At 33.8% G+C, this 15,070-nt stretch overlaps 1 protein-coding gene across 3 annotated transcripts; it reads right to left on the bottom strand.

Moving 5' to 3' along the window:
* Positions 1 to 6,366: 6,366 nt before the first annotated feature.
* LOC11408437 (G-type lectin S-receptor-like serine/threonine-protein kinase At4g27290) lies at positions 6,367 to 10,538 on the bottom strand. Of its 3 annotated transcripts, none has more exons than XM_024775597.2 (7): positions 9,130 to 10,538; positions 8,333 to 8,503; positions 8,066 to 8,223; positions 7,697 to 7,907; positions 7,362 to 7,599; positions 7,102 to 7,249; positions 6,367 to 6,842 (listed from the first exon to the last, which is right to left on the bottom strand). In XM_024775597.2, exons 1-7 carry the CDS (start codon positions 10,403 to 10,405, stop codon positions 6,543 to 6,545), a joined length of 2,502 nt encoding a protein of 833 aa, XP_024631365.1. In that variant the 5' UTR covers positions 10,406 to 10,538; the 3' UTR covers positions 6,367 to 6,542. The 3 variants fall into 3 exon arrangements, with proteins under 3 accessions (XP_024631365.1, XP_003596527.2, XP_013464791.1); XM_003596479.4 differs by having other exon boundaries at positions 8,333 to 8,464; positions 9,130 to 10,537; XM_013609337.3 differs by having other exon boundaries at positions 8,333 to 8,452; positions 9,130 to 10,537.
* Positions 10,539 to 15,070: the final 4,532 nt, after the last annotated feature.

Here is a 15,070-nt window from a genome sequence, read left to right as displayed (position 1 = left end):
TTAGAAATTAAATATGTCATTAGGCACACTTTATGAGATGAATTAAATAATTAACTGAAAACTTCTGCTAAGTGAAAGACTAACATGACATTTTATCAAGTTGGAAGAAACCAAATCAATAGGACATGAAAAAATGGGGACTAAATTGAGCATTTTCTTTGATAATAACCAAATTGGACACTTACCACACCAAAAAATGATAAAAAAAAAAATATTTGAAAGGAAAAAAAATGATGATAAAAATATATCACTAACATTTAATTGCAAGTGTATTATTCCCCTTCACACACCCCTCAATTTTTCCAAATTAACCCGTCTGAATTTTAAAATTAGGACGCATATTTTTTCGGAGTTTGGAAACTGAATGCATAATAATTTCTTATTTTTATGATAAAAACGAAATACACATCCAAATTCTGAATTTAGGACATACTGGAACATGGACACATATACAAGACATGGATTATGTTAGTTTTTTTCCTGTCTTGTAAATAATACTCCATCCGTTTCAAAATAATACCTCATCCGTTTCAAAATGAGTGTCGCTTTAGCCAATTGCACATAGATTAAGGAATGAAATGAAATAATCATTAGACATAATAATTTTACTAAATTGCCCTTACTTTATAAGAAAAAGACAAACTTAAAGTTGCATTGAAAATTGTGTGAGAGAAAAGTTGGAAGAAAAAAAATTAAAGTTGTATTGAAAATGTAAAGTGACATTCATTTTGAAACAATTTTTTTGGCTAAAGCGACACTCATTTTGAAACGAAGGGAGTAGTGTTTAAGGTTTGTGCACGATTATTAAGGAAATGAATAATTATATTGATTTTAATGGTAAACTTAGTATTATTTACTAAAACACCCTTATTAATTGTAGTTAATGGAGTATTTAAGTTGAATGAAATTTAATAAATAAGGGTATAATAATGAAAAAAAATAATAAATACTGCATTGGTATTCCAAAGTGACAATTATTTTAAAAAAAATAAAAAATGATAAAGAGATAAATATCATGAGACAGAGTGAATATTTCTTGTGTCTGGATTCTAAAGTCTAGAAGTGTAAAACTCAATTTTCATCATGTTTTAAATCCGTTAGATTTTGAAATTTTAAATTCTTTTCGGATCATGAATCTAGACAAAGTTAAAATATGTAAAATACATGTCGAAGTTATATAATTTGAATGTGTAAAATAAACATGTTACTTGAAGCAGTGTCATGTAACAAGCAAGTTGCTTTGTCTTGAATTTCCACGCATCATTCAACTATCTATCTATACAAGTATGCCGGTAATATTAGTTAAAAAATAAAGAATAAGGTTAAAAAATATTAGTTATTGATGATTATGTCCTACATCGCTTAATTTAGTAAAATAAGGGGAAAATCAAAACTATATATTAAACCTAAATTCTTTGTTTTTAGATGCACCGATCTATAACACTTTAAATTTATATCTGATCACTTCACAACCTTTCTCATCACAATATTTATTTGCTTCACATGACATGACTTTTTTTGTACTCACATTTCAAAAAGTTGAAGTGTACATGTACCCCTCTAATCCTTTCAACTTCCTGATTAGCTTCCTCTGGGTCAGATCCAAATAGTTCCACCATATCATGACAGGCCCCACAGGTTTGGACAATTTTGTGTGGTCAAGCAAAAGACCCTGGATGGGTAGATGTAGCATCCTTAGCTAGTCCTTGAGTGCCACATTTGAGAATGCCGACAACAACCCTTGATCAAGGAAGGGGTAGTCGGCAGTGGTGAGAAAATTTGTACTAACGTCTTTCGTAAAAATTTGAAACTTCAAAATTTAATGGATTAGTGGTGGATTCGATGAAAAATGAAGGATTGCAAGTTGTAAGGTTATGAGTATGAAAATATATTCATTATAAAATAAAATGTGTTCAAATTTTATTATAATATTCCTAAAATTATAAATATATTAATTATAAATATTAATTCATCATTCTTTAAAAAATAGAAATATTTTTAGATTTCTCTCTATATTTCCCTCATCCAAAGCCTCCTCACCACTCCAAACTCTAAAACAAAACATTATTGGACTACTACTCCCTCCGTTTCAAAATACATGTCCATTTTGGAGAAATTGCAGTAACCAAGGACAAGCTAGTTTGACACAAAAGTTCCTATTATACCCTTGTCTTTGATTTCCTCCATTTTACATTTATTTACCCCATCTCATAATTACTCCCAATACCAATACCAAAATTAATTAAATTCAATCTTGTTCGAACTTTAGTTGTTGCCATGAATACAAATACAAGTGCAGTATATAGGCTTATATTATAAGGTGCAATACAACGTCATTCGAGTGCCATAAAGCCACAACTAACAGAGGAAGGTAAAAGATTGCGGTTGGAGTTTTGTTTGTCGATGCTTGAAGGTATACCACATGATCCAATGTTTAAAAGTATGTATAATATTATTCACATTGACGAAAAATGGTTCTATATGACGAAGAAATCTGAGAGATACTATTTGCTGCCAGACGAGGATAAACCACATCGTAGTTGTAAAAGCAAAAATTTTGTTCCGAAAGTTATGTTTTTAACTGTTGTAGCTCGACCAAGATTTGACTCGGAAAAAAATGTAACCTTTTCAGGGAAAATTGGAATTTTCCCATTTGTTACTCAAGAACCGGCTAAAAGGACAAGTGTTAACAGAGTGGCGGGAACAATGGAGACAAAAGCAATAACTTCGATAAATAGAGACCTCATAAGGTCATTTTTAATTGAGAAAGTGCTTCCAGCTACAAAGGAAGTGTGGCTAAGAGACGAATTGGGATCAACGATATTCATTCAACAAGATAATGCAAGAACTCATATTAATCCTAATGATCCTGAATTTATTCAGGCAGCCACACAAGATGGATTTGACATCCGTTTAATGTGTCAGCCTCCTAATTCGCCAGATTTTAATGTCTTGGACCTTGGATTTTTCAGTGCTATACAATCATTGCATTACAAGGAAGCACCTAAAACTATTGATGAACTTGTCAATGCAGTTGTGAAGTCGTTTGAAAACTATTGTGTGGTGAAGTCCAATTTCATATTTCTCTCATTACAATTATGCATGATACATGATAGAGACAATGAAAGCCAAAGGTTCCAATAGATATCCATCTCCACATATGCAGAAGGAAAAATTAGAAAGAGAAGAACAACTGCCCATTCAATTGAAGTGTGACCCAATATTAGTGCAAGAAACTTTGGATTACTTAAACAACAATTAACAGTACCTATTGTGGTTGGGTTGTAATCACATTCATATTTTAATCCAAATACTAGTGTCATGCTTTGTTTTTCAAACATTCCATTATTCCATAATAATCTCACGTGCACCTACAAAACTTCTCATCATTGCTATCTCCCTCGTATGCTTACTCTCATGATTACTCTTTTGCCTTTCCATTTACAAATACTATTACAATTAAAAACTATAGTTTTTTTTTCGGTGTTCGAATGATTGTCATTTTCATAATTTCTGCAACGCTGTTTAATGGAACAACTTATTCAAATTTTATGCAGAGTTCAATCCCTTTCCTTCTTCCATTATAATTAAACTCAGAGATGTAAGTACCACTCTCAGACATTACATAAAACACTAAGAAAGGATTTGATAGTACATAAAATATTAGAAAGGATTTCATAGTACATTTTCATATATTTTTTGCAATACAACAAAATCTTCTAAATCACTTCCATTGAATTCATGAATTTAAATTGACAAAAGTTTCAGTTAAGATTAGGAAGATAAATTTTCAACATCTTGTTAACCACATTTTCTCCTCCTCCTCCTTCTCCTCCTCCTCCTCCCTCTCCTCCTCCTCCTCCTCCTCCTCCTCCTCCTTCTTCTACTGGATATTCATTCAAATCAAATCCACAATCTGCCTTTGTATTTAAGTCAAAATCCTTTGTTGCTTTTGAAGATGCTTCTCCACAATCTCCATGTTCTTGCAAGGTTATGTTTGTGTCACTTTGTAACCCATCAAAAGAGTCTTCAACCCTTTCATATTGTATGCTGTCAAAAGAGTCTTCAACTCTTTCATTGTGCAGAGATTCAAGTTTCACAGATTTTCCTTTGTTTTCCATTTTTTTTTTCTCGGTAGTTTTAATTATAAAAACTCAATTTTTATAAACAAATTAGAGAGTCCAATTAATTAGGAGTAGTTAGTTACGATGGATTAGAGTGCAGTAGTCATGGGAAAATAATTTCTTGGGAGAGTGCATGAGTAAATCTACTTAAAATTGGGTCAACATTTATTAGTGGAAAATAATTATTGTGGAGAAAATCTAAAATTCAATTAATTGATAGACAAGGGTAAAATAGACAAAATGTATCCTTAAATTATGAAATGGACATGTATTTTGAAACAAAAAATTTCTATAAAATGGACATGTATTTTAAAACGGAAGGAGTACTATTTTAGACCTTGTACCTCCTTTATTACCGGGCCTTTCCCGAGTATCTGGTACAAGCTATCTTTCCACAATAAAGGAAAAAAAGAAGACATGAATTGGCAAATATTTGTCTGAAAATATAGCGTATAGACATAACCTACATTATTTAATTTCAATATTTATGCTATGTGGTGTGATAGAACTCATGGAATCTTCCAAAATCTGTGTAACTACACTTATGCTTTGGAAGGAGGTTCTTCATTGTAAATATGGAAACCAGATTAATTATTTGTTGAATAGTAATGACATCCATTGGCCCTCATATCCATCGCGATGATGGATGGATATTGTAACTTTGAAGGATTCCATAGGCACAAATTGGTTTAATAGAGAGGTGGGTAAGAAGGAGAGAAATGGTTTAAAAACTAGTTTTTGGAATGACCATTGGGTGCGTAATGCACACACCTCTTTGTGAGAGTTACCCTCGGCCTATGAAGCACGGACACGGATACTGATATGCCGACACAGCTAATAATTTGAAAAAAATACATAATTCTATGCAATTACAAGTGTCGGCGGGACACGCCTAATCCGAGGAGTTTCCGTGCTTCATAGCCCTTGGCTATTTACAATTTCAACTCTAAAAGACACTATGTTGGTGATTTGTGGGAAGAGATTGATGGTTTGAACAATTGGTTATTTGCTTGGCGAAGAAACCTTTTCGAGTGGAAAAATGGTTTGTTGTTAGCTCTTGTGGGGGAATTGGATGGTTGGAGGAGATCGGAGGAGGAGGACGTGTGATGGTGGAAGCCAGAAGAGTGTTATTAAAGTTACCTCATCCTATAAATTGCTTGTGGTTTTATTGTTGCCAGGGGAGAAGTTGAGTTGAACAAAAGAAATGGTATATGGGAATGTGTGGAAAAGCTCGATACCTTCAAAGGTTGTGGCTTTTTCTTGGCAACTTCTGTTAAACCATATCCCGACAAAAGCCAACCTTGCAATAAGGAGAGCATTGCCAATAGGTGCTTCGGAAGATTGTGTGTTTTGCGAGCAAATGGTGGAAACTTCTTCTCATCTTTTCTTACATTGTCAAGTGATTTTTGAAGTATTGTCGAAGATTTTGAGTTGTTTAGAGATCAATTTCATTACACCGCACAACTTGTATGAGCATTTTGAATGTTGGAGTGCGGAGATCTGGAATAAAAAATTTCATAAAGGGTTTTGGTTGTTGTGACAAGCTCCTCTTTGGGTGGCATGGAAAGAGCGGAATGATAGGATTTTTAATAAGGGTTATGCTAACAAGTGCGCTTAGGGAACCAAAAGTAGTAGGCTTGCAGTTCAACAATATTTTAACTTTTAAAAACTTAAATTCATCACTTTTCACCACTTCCCAATGCAAGATTTCTATTTTTATCCTCTTAACCAATGTCTTAAGGGCACACTTTAACATTTCCCTTTTAATAATTCTGTCGAGGATAAGGAAGAATTAGTTGAGGAAATTAAAGTCTTGTCTTGGCAATGGAGTTTATCTTGGTTGAAGATCCCCCCATGTCTTTTATACGAATGGAGTTGGAACCCAAATGATTGTCTTTTGCGTTAGGGGAGTTTCGCTTTGTTTTTGTGCTGCTGTACAGCTGCGAGTTTGGGGTCTGGCGCGGTTACTGCCTGCTGTGTTGGCATCGGCAGTGCTGCTGTCATGACAGTAGATTTAGGTTTGGTTTTGGGGTTACCGCAAATTCAGGCCCCTTGTACAGTTTTGTCTTTGTCCCCTATCGTACGTCTTGTATGATACCGGTTGTTTAATAAATATGCTGATTCATAAAAATACTGTTTAATGCCATGCACCAAAATATTTAAGTGCTTTGGAATCATGGTGGGTGAGCCACCTACATAGCTTTTACTCGCTATGATTTTGACAAACTCAACGATGCCATGATACCAAACATGCATACTAAGCCTCTGATCATTCTGTTAACACTCTCAATCGATTGAAGCTTAACACAGGTACGAAGACAACTATAATAAATATATACAAAGACGGAAAGAAAATCTTTTACCAAGAGTTGTTCCTTTGGTAGTTTAGTGCTTCTATACGCAATAACATATAATAGACTATCTTGCTTGTGGCAATGTCATGGAAACTTCATTGTTTGAATGCAGCTTACTATTCTCTGATGAAGAGCCAGGTTGGCGTGGATAATAGGCTGGTTCCTTTGGATTAGGCAATGCTTTCTCACCATTCAGCATTAGAACTACTGCTGACATGTCTGGCCTATCATCAGATCTCTCTTGAACACATAAAAGTCCTATTTGAATACATCTCAATATTTCAGGTTCAGCTACAGCAATCGAATCGCCTAGACATTCATCTATCAGTTCCAACTGCATTTTTTCGGACCACATTCTCCATGCCTAGAGGACACGAAAATTAAGATTGTGAGTTTTTCAATTTACTTTTCAATCAGTGTTGTCAAATAGCAGATATAGAAACGCCAAAGCATAGCCGAATTTTTACAAACTACTATTGTTCTTGAATGTGATTTAATATAGTGTTGTTAAATAGCAGCTGTAACATCACTATAGCACCGTAGAGTAGTGAACTTTGAACAAATCAGTAGTTCTTACGATCTGCATGACAACCCTTTTAAGTGGGTTAAAGCCTTAGACTTACATATCCAAGAAGATCAAGGCCATGATAGTCACAATATTCCCTGTTCTTGTTTCCACTAATTATCTCTAGTATAATAGCACCAAAACTAAAGACATCAGATTTCACCGAGAAAAATCCACGTGCTGCATACTCTGGAGATATGTAACCACTGAAACAAATAATAAAGAAAAAAAGACGGAACAGATACGGGGCTTAGGAAAAGAGTAGTGAATATTTATAATTTATGAAGCAACAAATTAAAGTCATTGAAGTATGCTTACTAAGTTCCTACTACTCTTCTTGTTACCCCTTTTGCTTCATCTCCCCATAATGTTCTAGCAAGACCAAAGTCTGATATTTTAGGAATCATATTTTCGTCTAGAAGAATGTTGCTGGTCTTGAGATCTCTGTGGATAATCCTTAATCTAGAATCTTCATGAAGATAAAGAAGGCCTCGAGCAATTCCACAGATAATTTGGAATCGTTGAGTCCAATGCAGTAAACTTCTCCTAGTTTGATCTGATTATGAAAGTTTTCGGCTTAGTTAGAAGAGGGAAACTTTTTGATCATGGTAAAGAAAATCAAAACAAATGATATAGAATATAAAATCTCAAACCAAAAATGAAGTAGTCCAAGCTTCTGTTGATCATGAATTCATATATCAGTAGTCTCTCATCATCATGAATGCAACAGCCGATTAGTTTCACAAGATTTCTGTGCTGAAGATTCGCAATTAGCTTAACTTCATTTATGAATTCCTTTGGTCCTTGTCCTGAAGTATTGCAAAGCCTTTTCACAGCTATATCTTGTCCATTTTCCAAGTTACCCTGACGATCATTATATTGAAAGCTAGATAAGCTAACGAGAACCAATTTAAGTTAGCTTCTAGCTTATACAATTTTCACATTTTTCTTAACATTTTTCTAACTTTTTTCTTAACTATAATTACTGTTAGAGAAATGTATCCAAACTAGCTTCATGATACCTTGTAAACTGGTCCAAATCCTCCTTCCCCCAATTTGTTATCAACAGAGAAGTTATTGGTTGAATTAGCTATGATTGATAAATCAAATATTGGTATGTCAATTTCTTCATTCTCTTTGTTGTCGGTGTGATTCTTCAAGTTAAAATCGTAATTCTTCCCTGGAAGAATATACAGAAGAATATTTGATAATGCATTACAAAACTATAAAATTCTATCAGACTGCGTAGTTACAATTGTTGAATCAGTTTCAAATAACTAAAAGATAACCTGGCTTGTCTAGTTTCTTCCTCCGAACACGATGTATGGACACTACCAATATTATCAGTATGATCGCAATAAACACAATACAGCCCACTAGAATTCCTGCAAGCTTCTTCTTGTTCAAGCCTGTATTATGGTCTGATAGGTTAAAAGTACTGTCAATCAACACACCAAAATCTGTAGCAGTTCAGAAATACAAAAAGTTAAGGCATCTGAAGGACTACACAATGAAAGTCGAGAACAAGGATTAATTTATTACATGCATCCCCAAACTGTCTGCAATGAAAAACTATGTGCAGCTTAGGAATGCATATAAAGAGTGACATCCCTTACAAGCTGAATTAGAGTCTATCGATCAATGTTGTCGACAACATATGGAGGAATGCCAAAAGTTCGCCATATAAACACACTATTGCAGCCTATGGCACTGCAATATCGGGCATCCCTTCGTAAATTTCATATGGTGACTATATAAATTCACCACGCCATGGCCACCTTTTCAAGAAACGTCCACGACTTCTAAGAGACATTGACACCACATCTCATTCCAAAACCTTAAGGAGTTAGGTATATAAGTCACCTATCTTATATATCCACCATTTCCTCCATTCCTAGCCGATGTGGGATTAACCACTCACACTTGAATTCCATTAACACTTAAACCCCACACTGGAAAAGATATATAGTTTGGGAAAAAAAAACTTATAAAAAGTGGTACATTTCAACTTACATACTAGTTTTGTAAGGTTGAGTTTGATTCAATATAAATATCTATCTAACAGATGAAAATAAAGTATTACTACCTAGTTCTGAAGCTGAAGCTGAATCTGCAACTCTTATGTAAAGGTCTTGCCCTCCAGAGGGTAATTTTCTGACATCCAAAATGTTATTAAACCAAAGCAAGCAGCCACTTCCACCATCTCTGACATCTAAATTTGCATATGCTGTACAAGAACAGTTTCTGATACAGAATCGCTCACATTCTTCGAGGTTCATGCTCTTATTAAACCAAGATTTTGATGTGTCTGGCAACTTCATTCTCATATGCTTCAAAAAGCCATCATTGTTGTCACAATCTAACTTCACTTTCCTAACACAACCATCCGACCAATTTTGTAAACTCCAGTTTGCTTGAGACTTTGGAACGAAACCTTCAAGACATTCACATACTGGTGACTTATCAATATCACAGTTAGAATTTGCACCACAGATAGCATAATTATCACAACTGTCTGCAGGTCCGACAAAGAAAAGTTGCCAACTATTTGTCTGATCCGACAACATGTATCGCGCTATTTGACCAGTTGAAGATACCAAGTATCTTGAAACAACAGACTTGTTCAAAAGTTCATATCCATAAGAAATTTCCTTCTCAGTAATCACAAATGAAAAGTTATAGGCTTTGTAAAGTGTCTCAGAAGGAATTCCTGATAAAATTCTTCCATTCCATGAACCTATTCTAAAGAATAATGTATCTCCTTTTGTAATCACTACTTGAGGATAACCATTAGTATCTATATGATATGAATACAAACCAGTAGCAGGATCTTGTGTATCCCTCCAAGATACCAAACCTTTATAATCACCATTTACTAAGTTTGTTCTAATACTCATACCTGGGAGCAAAGTGTCACCAGGAAGATCAAAACTTTGCCACAAAATTTTATCCGGGTCGATTTCATCTTTTACAATAAGATTTCCACTTTCCAAGAGCTGCAAACTTGGTTTTGATGTCGTCGTTGATGTATTAGATGACCATATCGTAACCTCTTTGGAATCAACAATAACAAGAGTTCCTTTATCTGTGAGATTCAAAACTCCTGATGAGTTTCCTAGTGGAACATCTCGGTTTGCTATCCAAACAAGAGTCTTTGGTGAAATATTCTTGTACCATACACCAAAATATTGGTTATTTGAATTTCCAAAGTTGAAGAAACCAGCTTCAAAAGTTCCATCTTTTGAGATTAGTGTCTCATTGTCTTTGATTGATTGTCCTGAAACAATGGTTTCCAAGGCATTGAAAGTTGGTATGAAATGGAAGAGAAGAAAGCAATAAACTAGTACTTTGATACTGTCCATATATTGTCTTTTTGTTAAGGAATTGGTCTAAAAACTCAAAAAGTTTATGTTTTTTGTTTTAAATATAAAATGTAAGCCAAAATCTTCAAAAGTTTGGATTATAGTTGAACTATGATAGTTCATAGAGTACGTGATTTGGTTAGAGGATCAAAGCAAATTAATGTATCTAAATTAGAAGTCAAATAAAGTTTCAAACTGTTGGTCAATATAATACAACATGAACTTCTAGCCACCAAGCTTAATTAATACTTCCGCTATCCATATGTAATAGTAGTAACAATTTTCACACTCATTAGGAAATGTTGTGACATTGTGATTAATTTGTATTAGATATGTTTAATTTAATTAAATTTTCATATCTCAAGATAATTTTTCATGTATTTGATTTCACCTATCAAGTCGGTTAGGAAATATCTAGACATATTTTCAATTCAACGTTGGATCGTCTTTGACAGATAAAAATAATCAAAACGATGAATTTTTATTTTTTAAAAATAAAAAACATTTAAAATATTATTGAGTTGACTAAATAAAACATTATTGCATCAAAGTTTGGTTCCCCATCCAATCCATAATATCCCCACCGAAGTACAACTTGGCTTGATAGGCGGTGGCTAGAAGTTAATTTTGGTTACTGTTGAAAAATAAGATATTTTTAGTTGTGTTATTTGAACAATCATTTCAATGATAACTTTTGGACAACCATTATTTATAAAGACAATGAAGTATTGACACAAAAACTATAGCAATAGAAAGAAAAAGTAAAAACATAATGTGAATATGAGAGAGAAAATTGTCAAAAAATAATTGTACAAATATTATTATTATTTTTTTAAATGGCAAAGATGTCCCAAAAGAGGAGGGAATGTACAGATTGTCGCCTTGTCGGAATGATGTCCAAAAGAAAAATAACTAGGCATGACAATGGGACAGGGTGGGGGCGAGTTTTACCTTCCTCGTTCTCGTATGATACTCCTATATACCTACTAGTTATCCTACTCATTCCCAACCAGGATGAGAAAATGAATCTCGTCCTCATCCCTAATGCATTCGGGTATCCCCGACCCATCCCTATCTCCGCATTGGATTTTTTTTTTTTAAATAATAATAAAAGTATTTTTCAGTCTTGAACGCAATGTTGTAATGCATTATCCAGCAAAGAGATGATGATGATCTATGACTATGGTGATTAAGAAGAGAGAGGCCGAAAGTGTGAGATATCGAAGGAGAAAAGAGCGAACTATGATAAGTGAGTGTCATGTGAAAGACTGAGACTCTGACTGTGTTAGTGAAATGATTTAGAGTTGAGTTTCTATTTATATAAACAGGGCAATAAATTGACTTTCTACATCTAGGACGGGTTTGAGTATGAGTTCGAAGTGGGTGCCAATATAACCGATACATGTCCCGTACCCGTGTTTTGAAATTGAGAAAAACTCAAACTCATACAAAAACCCAATCAAAGCGGAAAAAACCGTCAAATTGGGTTTAGTTTGAGTGAGTACCCGCATGTATGGGTTTGTTGCCATGCAGGGACGGATGCAGTGTGGGGGCAATGGGGTCAACCGACCCCACTTGCCTCCACTTGCTTATTGTATTTTTAATATAAAATTAGATATTTATGTCGTTTGACCTCACTTATATAGTATTATCATATGGTCCATCCATAACACTAAAAAATTACAAAACTAAAAAGGATCTTAACGAGTGTTTTAAGAGCACTAGTTAAGAAATCAAAAGAAGTCATTTTTTTTTATAAAAAGTTGTTAAAATTATTATATCAATAAATATACTGCTTATTTTTATGATATTAATTTTTTTTTAGGAAATTTAACCAATTCTCTTAAAACATATCGTTAGCAAGACCCTAAAACTACTATTATGTTCTAAACTATTCTTATATTTGTTGAAAAAGGCTTTATGATTGTCGTTGGTGGTTTAAAATATAGTTAATTAGGGTTATATTTTTTAGGGTTTGTCTAACATGTATAATACTGCACATGTTAAAGCAACTAAAAATAGTAAGTTTTTATTGAAAACCAACAATTATTTTATAAAAAGTTATATATTTTTAATAAAAAATGTTCAAGTTCCAATGAAAAATTACTATTTTAAATTTCTTAACATGTGCAAATTTGCACACGATAGAAAAATTCTATTTTTTATACTCTACTAGAAGTGGAAAAATATTTTAAAAAATCAACATTTTAAAGCAATTATAAACATAACTTAATAATTTTTGCACGCTTATGCATTTATATAGTTTGATATAAATTTTTATGATATAATTTTGTCTCTACTTATCAAAATTTCTTGATCTGTCACCGTTGCCATGCCTAAAAACACCCTTCTTTTCTCAAGAAAAGGACCATGTAATTCATAGTTCAACAAGAGGTAAGCAAAATCTAGTTAAGAATTGTTCCACCAAATATCAAACTCCTTGTTTTCTTTTATTAGAGCTCATTAACCAATTAAGCACAATTATTTGATTGCGATAGATGTTATTTTAGGAAAAGAAAATCGTCTCAAAAGAAATGCAACTTTCAGTTTGTAATGTAAGTATAACTTACGTTCTTTTTTAACTTTATTATCTACTTAATCAATACTATATACATTACGATCTCAAAAATGTTATGTTACATTTTGCCTGAATGATAGTTAGAAACATACAAATAGTTAATAAGTTTTCTTTAAAAAAAAAATACTTCCTCCGTCCTAAATTGTATGGTGTTTTGGGCATTTCACACATATTAAGAAATGTAATTAATATTGTGTGGAAAAGAGATATTATGAGTTGTTTTACAAAATTGTCCTATGGAAAAGATAAATAAAAGACTTGAAAGAAGAGAGAGTAATAAATAGTTAAGGTTATAATAGGAAAAATAACATTAATGTTTCATTGGTATTGTAAAGTGACATACAATTTGGAACAAATATTTTTTTCTAAATGACATACAATTTGGGACGGAGGGAGTAGTTAATAAGTTTAAATAGTTAAAGTTAATATTTATTCTATTTATAATCATTTATTGATTAATTAATACGTGCGGCATGAGCAAAAATGATATTCTTTGCGAAACCGAGGAAGATATTCAATTATAACATCAACTTTTGAAGGTTTTGGTTAGTATTTAAATTTGGATTTCTCTAACATGTGCAATATTGCACATGTTTTTTGACAACCATAAACTCATATTATTTCATTCATCGCAAGGTTTGTAATATAAGATGGAATCAAATCAAAGACATGGTGAGGAACATGTAATATTGACACTCTTGCTAAGCTATAAGCGACAACATTCGCTTGTCTCCTAACAAAATTTATCTTAAAGTTTGTGAATTGTTGTAAAAGTGACATACAATCAGCTATGATATTGCCAAATTCGGTTTGGTTATTATTCTTATCACATATGCTATCAACCACTAGCTTACAATCTAGTTCAATGTGCACATCCAATAATCCCAACTGTCCAAGCCACAAAATAACATCACGTAAACCCACCGCTTCAGCTTCTTGAGGAAGAGGATTTCCTTTGTACCAATTTGTAGCAGCCTTTATAATTTGGCCACGATGATCTCTAATACAAATACATGTACCAAAACTCTTCTGCTCATTGAAAATGGCCACGTTGACGTTGCATTTTAGAACACCTTGTGCTGGTGGCTGCCACTGTATTGTTTGTTGCTGTTCTGTCTGATGTGGTGCTGCAGTGGTCTATCTCGCAATCTGCCATTGGAATAGCGCCTCACGTGCTAACTGAATTGCGATCGAAACTAGCTTCAGATCACCGTCCCATACTTTGTCATTACGGCGACGCCGTATGCACCAAAGTATCATTGCCATGTCTTTGCACTTATCAGCTGTTAACCTGCATAATAATGAGAAAAAACAGTCTACTAAACTCGCGACATCAGCAACTGTCTCAACAATTAAATCCCATAGGCCTGCTGTCCGCCAAACAGTTTTCACTTCTTCACACCCATGAAAACATGCCAATTGTTCTCGTAATTTGTTTCACAAAAAGGACAGCAATCCGTACACGGAACAACTTTATCTTGCAACCGCATACGCGTAGGCAAAGCACCCCTCACAGCTCTCCAAAGGAAAACTTTTATCCTTTGAGGAATCTTTAAACTCCACATTTTTAACCATTCTCCCGAAACTCGGTATTCAACATTATCCACAAGTGTTTCCATTGCATATCTATATGCCGACCTTACCGTATAATTTCCATAACGATTAAACTTCCAAATGATCCTATCTTCCCCATCCCGGTTTAGTAATGCTAAATTAGATATCGCTTTCCTATCATGATCATTAAAAATCCCTGCTATCATCCCCCAATTCCAGCTTTCTCCACTCATCAAATCTGCAACCTTCTCATCTTCCCTTAGCCACGGATCTGTCCACACCGCAATACTCTTACCATTTCCAATTCGCCATCTTTGACCTCCTCTAACTATTACCTGTGAAGCAAAGATACTACGCCAAATATAACTTGGGTTATGACCTAGACGGGCCCCCAAAAAATCAGTCTTCAGAAAATATTTAGCTTTGTAAATGCGAGAAACAATTGTATCTTGGTTAGTTAAAAGCTTCCAACCCTGCTTCCCTAGCATAGCCAAATTAAAGCAAAAAAAGTGTCTAAACCCCATACCACCATA

The sequence above is a fragment of the Medicago truncatula genome, chromosome 2 (genome assembly GCF_003473485.1).
Source record: "Medicago truncatula cultivar Jemalong A17 chromosome 2, MtrunA17r5.0-ANR, whole genome shotgun sequence".
NCBI classification, from domain to species: Eukaryota; Viridiplantae; Streptophyta; class Magnoliopsida; order Fabales; family Fabaceae; genus Medicago; species Medicago truncatula.
The sequence above is the reverse complement of the archived record's forward strand: the minus strand, read 5'-3'. Positions and strand labels throughout refer to the sequence as shown.

Coding starts and splice junctions, on each gene's coding strand:
- LOC11408437 (XM_024775597.2), bottom strand. CDS start 10,405: ATGGACAGTATCAAAGTACTAGTTTATTGCTTTCTTCTCTTCCATTTC. Junction 8,504..9,129: donor AGCTTCAGCTTCAGAACTAG/GTAGTAATACTT, acceptor GAACTGCTACAG/ATTTTGGTGTGTTGATTGAC. Junction 7,250..7,361: donor AGAAGAGTAGTAGGAACTTA/GTAAGCATACTT, acceptor TATTTGTTTCAG/TGGTTACATATCTCCAGAGT.